The sequence below is a fragment of the Montipora capricornis genome, chromosome 14 (assembly GCF_036669925.1).
Source record: "Montipora capricornis isolate CH-2021 chromosome 14, ASM3666992v2, whole genome shotgun sequence".
NCBI lineage: Eukaryota > Metazoa > Cnidaria > Anthozoa > Scleractinia > Acroporidae > Montipora > Montipora capricornis.
Window position 1 is genome coordinate 17,868,188 of NC_090896.1, and position 7,500 is coordinate 17,875,687.

General features: G+C 40.5%; 1 protein-coding gene across 1 annotated transcript; it reads left to right on the forward strand.

Annotated features, from left to right (window-relative positions):
* The first annotated feature begins 2,362 nt into the window (after positions 1-2,362).
* On the forward strand, positions 2,363-3,181 carry LOC138031555 (uncharacterized). Its single transcript, XM_068879232.1, has one exon. It carries the CDS (start codon positions 2,363-2,365, stop codon positions 3,179-3,181), a length of 819 nt encoding a protein of 272 aa, XP_068735333.1.
* The last annotated feature ends 4,319 nt before the right edge of the window (positions 3,182-7,500 follow it).

Consider the following 7,500-nt stretch of genomic DNA (forward strand, 5'->3'; position numbering starts at 1 on the left):
CGTCACTCGGTTTCGCGGCTTTGCCACTCATAGGGATCACGTCAAACCGAAAAAGAAACCCCTCTGGTACCCAGGGGATTCCTCGACAAGATTCGATTCAATTTATTCCCCACCACAACTTGAAGAAATTACCCGTAATACGAGGGACAATCATATTTATTTTTGTACGATTTTATGCGGTGGAGATGAGTTACAAGACCTTGATTTGGTTAAATTTCATGATCCACCGGTAGTCACAACTAGGATAAATTCAACCTTGGTGAATAGAGATATCCAATTCCAAAACCGGGGACAAGCCACACCGCCACAAGGCCGAAAGAGCACATGCAGTCGTCTCGTTACAAAGTCGTTTCGATAAAATTTGTTTCGATGCAAGGTGAAGTCGTTACGATGCAAACATTAAGTATATTCAATACCGTGAACAGTAGGAAACGCCTCTGTTGTATCGAATCGATTTAATATCTGCATCGAAACGAATTCACCTAGTATCAAAACAACTTTTGTCGAAACGACTTGGTATCACAACGACCGGACCCCAGAAAGAGCAAGGATCGTTTGATGAAAACGACTATGATACAGTATAGGTCGTATAGTAGTCTATAAAGCTATAAAATAAAGAGGTACTGGGCGGGAAAAGATCTGCATAACTAAATGTAAGGCCTAGGGCAAACGTCGAATCTAAAGTCGCGTCGAATACATTTAAATAGGCGTGACAAAGAGTCGACTTCATTTCAGCTTGGTAGCAAACGTCGCACCTATTTCACCAGTTGGCTTCATTAAAACACAGGAATAAGCACGCGCCCCCGTGCTATTCACCCGAAGCGCTGCTAATTAATGCTAGTAGTTGTAAGCGAGATGCCGGAACATAGTGCTCGCGAGGCCTTACTTTGGCAATTAATTGCAAAAAATAGGCAGAGAAGAAGGGCTTTCCATCCATCGACCTCCTCGTTTTGTTCGAAAACAGAACACTGGTTACAAATTGGTATTTTGCACTTCAAGCACTCGTATTTTGTGTTCATAAAACACGAACAGCACATTTCCATCCTGCTCGAGCTCAAGTGCGATGTCTTCAATGCCTTTCTAAATCTTGCTCTTTCCGGTCGAGACATTGTCTTCGCACTGCGCATGCTCGTCAGGGGAAGGGGGGGAAATAGTGTTTGGCAGATGGGGGAGTATGTATTTTTGTGGCATTTGCCCAGTCTATCACATTTAAATAAATTATTTTGTAATTTGCATGATTTATGAATTGAGTTCGGCGCGTGTTTGGAGCGACGTTTGCCGGCACGCCGAGCCGCTGTCGCATTATCCGAGTTGGCAACTCGAACCTATGCTAGAGTCGAATCGATTAATTTGAGTCGAATTTAATTGCAGCAAACGTCGCATCATTCATGCGCCTATTTCAAAATAAATAGGTTCGATGAATTATATTCGAGTTAGATTCGACGTTTGCCCTAGGCCTAAGTCTCAATGTACAGTGATGCGATCAACTCTTTGACAGAATCAAAGACCTTTCTGCTAGATCAAATCAAGGCAGTTGTATACAGACGAGAAACTGAAGTAAAATCTCTCCCTGTTGCAAACCAAATATTAAGCCGCAAAATAAATTATTTTAAGCACATCTTACCGCTTTAAATCCTTGCTTTGATAAGTACTGTAACGTTAGTAAGGCGGAAGAAAAATGAATCCTGCAAGAAAAGTCTTTGCAGCGAACAAGCGCCACGAAAGTGGAAATGCTGATGATGTCATCGTATCTCAATCAGGAAATAAAAGTGACTATGACGTCATCACTTCGCCCCACTCTTTTTTCCCTTTTAAGGGAGAAGAAATGTTTCTAACTATAAGCGCATGTGGCTACTGCTAAAGAAACTATAGAAAGGAAGGGAATTGTTGAAACCTTTAGTGATGTCCAAAAGAGTTGCTTGAGAAATAGCTTAAAGGAGGAATAAGTGACTTTGCAGCAAGGGGTGAGACAAAACACATGCATGATAGTGTTTGTTAACTGAATGTTTATTAACATAAGCTTTAACCTGTAATCCATAATCAAATGGATACAAGTGATAACATGAGGCTTTAAGAATGTTTATCATGCAACATATTCATATAACTGATAACCTGTTTATCAACATCAACTTCTTACCCATGACTCTTTTTGATACAAAGGATAACATAACTGTAAATGATGTAATATTTACATTTTGTATACGCGTGACAGTCTGGCGTGACATTAAGTTTTTTACATGCTGGTCACATGATGTGCAACCGGGAATTTTCTGGTTTGTATTGAATTGGTCTGTTTTGTGTTGTGAAATCTTGGTTGGTTATTACATTTTGGCGACGAAGATGTCTCTAGATTCGAACCGGAATGGCAACCTACGGGAAGGTAGGCGAAGTCAAAGAATCAGAGGAGACGTGGACGCACGATCTCGAGAGGTTGGGGCAGTATTTCCTGGCCAACGAAGTTGACGAAGCTGGGAAGAAGCGAGCGATTCTTTTCAGTGTTTGCGGGAGTAAAACGTACGCACTCGCGAGAGATTTACTTCAGCCAGTCAGACCTGCGGAGGCAACGTTCAAGAAGATTGTCGACACCCTGGACAAACACTTTTCACCCAGACCGAGTGAAATAGTAGAGCGTTTTAAATTTCACGGCCGCAATCGCAAAGGAGGCGAAGATGTCCGGACATACGTAGCTGCATTGCGTAAGCTCTCTGAACATTGTAACTACGGCGAAACGCTTCCGGAAATGCTTCGAGATCGGTTTGTCTGCGGAATAAATAACGAGAAAATGCAGCGGAGATTATTAGCGGAGCCGGATTTGACCCTCAAAAAGGCCGAAGAGATTGCTTTGGCGATGGAATTAGCTTCAAAACACGTGGTTGATATTCAGTTGACAGATGCGACTCCCGGCAAGGTTCATCAAGTGAACTCAGCAGTAAGGAACAAAGGAAAGAATTCTGCTTCAAATACAGAATGCTATCGTTGTGGCGAGAAACACGAAGCTTTCACCTGTCAATTTAAAGATGCACAATGTTTTAAATGTGGAAAGCGAGGTCATCTAGCTAAAGCGTGTCGTAATAAATCTCCAGGCAAGACAAACAAAGGAACCGAGCCCGTAAAGCGAGAAAATGAACAACCTGGTCATCGAGCTAACAGGGACTTTAAGATCCGAGACGCGACGAGTTAGGCTTGTGAAGATGGGCATTCTTTGTTTGTTCATTCTTATGACCCTCTCTCTTCCAGGTTGAGTTAGGCTTGTGACGATGGGCAGTATTGGTTATTTCATTCTTACGACCCCCTCTCATCCTTCAGGTAGTGTTAGGGCATTCATGGTGTGCACTGAGAAGTTTGTTTCCTGTGTGGCCCTCTATTCAGTTTCAATTCTCCTTTAATGTGAATGGGTGCACATCCGTGTCAGTGGGAGGAAGATGCTCAACAGTTGTTCAGTCATGGTAACATTTTAAATTTTACTAAAATCATTTATGGCATGGAGAAAGTCCATTCATTTTGATTGCTAGCCCTATAGGTCCTGGAGAAATTTTCCTGATCTTGTTATCAATCCATCTCTAGATGTGACTGTCATAATTGGCTAGTCAAGGGAATTTTTTTTTTATTTTCAGTTGATCTGGAAAGATACATGGCTAAATTTGTTGACTGCTCTGCACCATGATAACAAATAGATCTTACTACCTCAAGCTGTTTTTTTTTTGCCAAGACATTCATGATAAATATACATGTTTTAATTTAAGCGTAAGGTTTCTGCATCTAAGAATTACAGGGGCTCTAGTCTACTTATTACAAATACTAACAATCACAGGATGCCCACATAATGTGTTTGATCCTTGGTATTATTGAATTTAGAAGCAATGTATGAGAATAGCAAAAAGTTCCATATTATTGTACAATTCTCAGATAAATATTTGCATTTAAGATGAGAATAAACTAACCTTCATCCGAAATGTTCTGCTGTGTCATTATTGTGGCTGCTTGTGGCAAAATTTAGCGATTTCAAGGACGTGTGTTGCTCAGGTAAAAATTGCTACAATTTGCCATTTCCAGCCATGATAACAACAGCACATCATTTCAGATAGTTTATCCTCATCTTGTGTAAATATTTATCACAGAATAGTACAATAATAATTATGGAACTTTTTGCTGTTCTCATACATTGCTTCTAAATTCACCCTTTGTGTGGGTACCCTGTGATAACAATGATTAGTGAGTCCACAGCTAGATCTGAAAACTCAATCAGCATTACTGCTGGCTCTACCTACATGTAAGTAATATTAGTCTCTAATTTGTTTCCTTTTTAATTATTTTTAAGGCTACCATGGAAATAGCAAGGAATTGGAAATTAGCCATTGTGTACCTGAAGAGATCAATAAAAATGTAAAATGAAGAGCTAGTTCAAGGTTCCAGTTGTTCTGCATTATTGTAGAGAATACAGGTTTTTATTATATATAGAGGGCGAATTTCATGTGATAAACCTTCCAAATAGAATTCTCTCTTCCTATATTTCACATGTGGAAAAAGTGATACGTCCAATCATCTTCCAGTATAGCTTTTTTCACATGTGAAAAATATACCCGTTGAGTAGAATCACCTATTAGCCAATCAGAACACAACCCTCAAATGGGTTCCAGTTGAGAAAACATGTTTGTGTTTTTCGCAAAACATGGCTTCAACACGTTTTGTTCCACCTGAAACAACTTTAGAGGCTTTTATCGAGGAGCAAGCAAACAAAAACACGTTGAGTAAAACCAAACGAGATGTTTCCTTACTCAAAGAATTTATTAGAATGAAAGGAAAAGAATTCGAAAACATTGAACCGAGAGAGCGGAATATCTCCAACATCTTGAGCAGTACCACATCAACTACGAGAACCCTCGCAATTGAAGAACGAGAAGATGTCAGTTTATCAGAAAACCAAGAATCGCCTCAACAAGTATTGTCCCTACTTCGAGGTGCAAATATTCACGGAGGAACATTTAATATCTCGATAAACAGTGTAAGTCAGCAGAGTCCAAACTTGTCTATGCACAGCGCGAACCGCCGCCATTATGTGATTGAATCAGACAGTGATTAATCGGACTTAAAATAAATGTGAAGAAGTGTTTTCGTCATTGTACTTTTGAATTTTTTTGCATTTAGCGTTATTCTAAATGAGGAGGTTTTTTAATACCAGAAACGTTTTCTCCTGAAGACAGATTTTGCGCATTTCGTAATTTTTAAAATTGGATTCTTGAGGTTTCGCTATTTCGCAAACATGGTTTATAAACCTTACGTCCTAAAGAAAAAAATAAAATTGCTGATTTACACGCTTTTATTCTCCTTTAATATATAATAAACAAATTACACCATAGAAAGTGCTTTGTACGGATGTTATTCACTCGCTGCAAAACTTTAGAAACTCACTCGTTCGCTACGCTCACTCGTTCGTATCTAAAGTTTTGCAACTCGTGAATAAAAATCCATTCGGCGCACTTTCTATGAAGTAATCTATTTATCCTAGTAGTGTACAATGTTGCTAGGTATTATGAATTATGTGCTCTCTTTCCAGGGTGACAAAAATCTCCTAAAATTCAAACTGCTCGAGACAGCAGTACATGTAGAGTATCCCCAAGATCGAATTCCAGGTCAAGCCTAACCAGTCTAAAACCTGCGTGGGTTCCCATACCGACTTCTCATCGTTAGCTATAAAACCTGCACTGCTCAAGTCGTTTCTAACAGCTCGGGCAGTAGCGTGATAGTCTTGTTTATCTTGAACTATGCCCCAACCGTCATCTAGAAAGATGGCTATACAAATACCCTGTAATCTCTACACTTGCCACAAGTCGACCTCACGATAATCCCAGGAGAAAGTGTTTTGGCGAGCGAATCACGATTTTTCGTACGCGAAGTAAATGAGTGAGCGACGAAGTGGCGAGAGGTCGACCTTCGTTCCGCGCGTATCTAGACGAAGGACTTTTCGAAAGTCTATGTAATCTCCAGCGTTTTTCCAAGGGTTTCAACAGTTTAGTAAAGACATAAGGGGCAGTGGATAAACCGAAAGGAAGAACGGTAAATACATAAAATATTTCATCCCCAGAATCTGCCACCTCCCATGAGAAGCCAAGGTAAGTTTGGTGTTCCTGCGAAATTTCAACGTGGTGATACCCGCTTTTTAAATCGAAGGAAAACATATAAGACCCGTTTGTAAAGAGGAAAGAGCAACCTTCCAATTCTCGAATTTCACTCTCTCTTTTTGCCGCATGGCTGTACTGACACTGACCAGGGGTTAACTACCAAGGGTTTCTTAGCAACTTCACAGACATGCCCAGAGAGAGCAAGCTCATGGATGGCTTGGTCCACAAAATCGGCATGGAATCTAGCAGACCTATTGATCCTGAGCTTCACGGGCTCGGGCGAACTAGCGAAAGGTAATTTATAACCGTTGTCAATAATCGATAAGATAAAATAAGGCGCACCAATATATTTCCAAAACTCGATGTTAGCTCTCAGATTACCCTTCACGCTTAAAGGTAGCCCACTGTCCACTTCAAATTTTTCTACAATTTTTCTTCTACCTTCGCTGAGTCTTCCTCAATACTTGATAGCTGGTTGGCTTGACTGAATTCCTGTTGGCTTGTTGTCGGAAGGTACTGGTAAGGAGTTGTGATTGTAGGACTGGTAACTGTGACCTCCTGGCCAGAAGGCAGAACGACAGTCTTTGGCCCAATGACCGTATTTTCCACATTTGAAACAGCGAAACCCTTCGTAACAAGCATCCCTACGGCCTGTAAACAAAAATAACAACAACTGCAGTAAGCTGGGCAGGAGAGTGGGATAAATGCTGAAGTATAAAGTGCGTGGATCGCTAGCGTGAGTGAATATTCAACTGTCACAGAGGTTATAAATACCAGGGACTAACCAATCAAGAGTTATGCATAATTAGAACAAGTGCGTAGGTGCGACAGGAGGAGCAAAGGTATTGGAGCATACCTAATTACTGGAATACCAGCGGAAAATTCATTTTTCAGTGACTAATTTTCATTTTGTTAAACCCAGTTTAATTAAATATGTCTTGCTGATGTGAATGGTGTACTATATTTAATCAAAACTTCTGGATATTCTAGGGCGCGAGAAACTCTGTTCGAAGCCCGGTTCAAAATTCAAAAACTACAGTACTTCCATGTGCTTACACAATCTCTCTTTATTCAACTAGATCCAGTCCCCACACGGGGATAGCGCCTATCGCTTACAAACAAACAAGTGCAGGTTGATCGCGTGTCCACATCTGATGAACCATTCTACTGTTTCCTTAGTGGAGCTGTAGGTAAATCACATGTTACCAAGGCCTTGTATCAGGCAGCACTGAAGTACTATAACACAAGAGCTGGTTTTAACTTAAGAAGTAAAGGTGCTCATGCCAGCACCTACTGGTAAAGCAGCATATAACACTAAAGGCAATGCTATTCACAGCTCTCTTGCCATACCAGCATGTCAATCATTAAAGAACTATAAGTC

Coding starts and splice junctions, on each gene's coding strand:
- LOC138031555 (XM_068879232.1), top strand. CDS start 2,363: ATGGCAACCTACGGGAAGGTAGGCGAAGTCAAAGAATCAGAGGAGACG.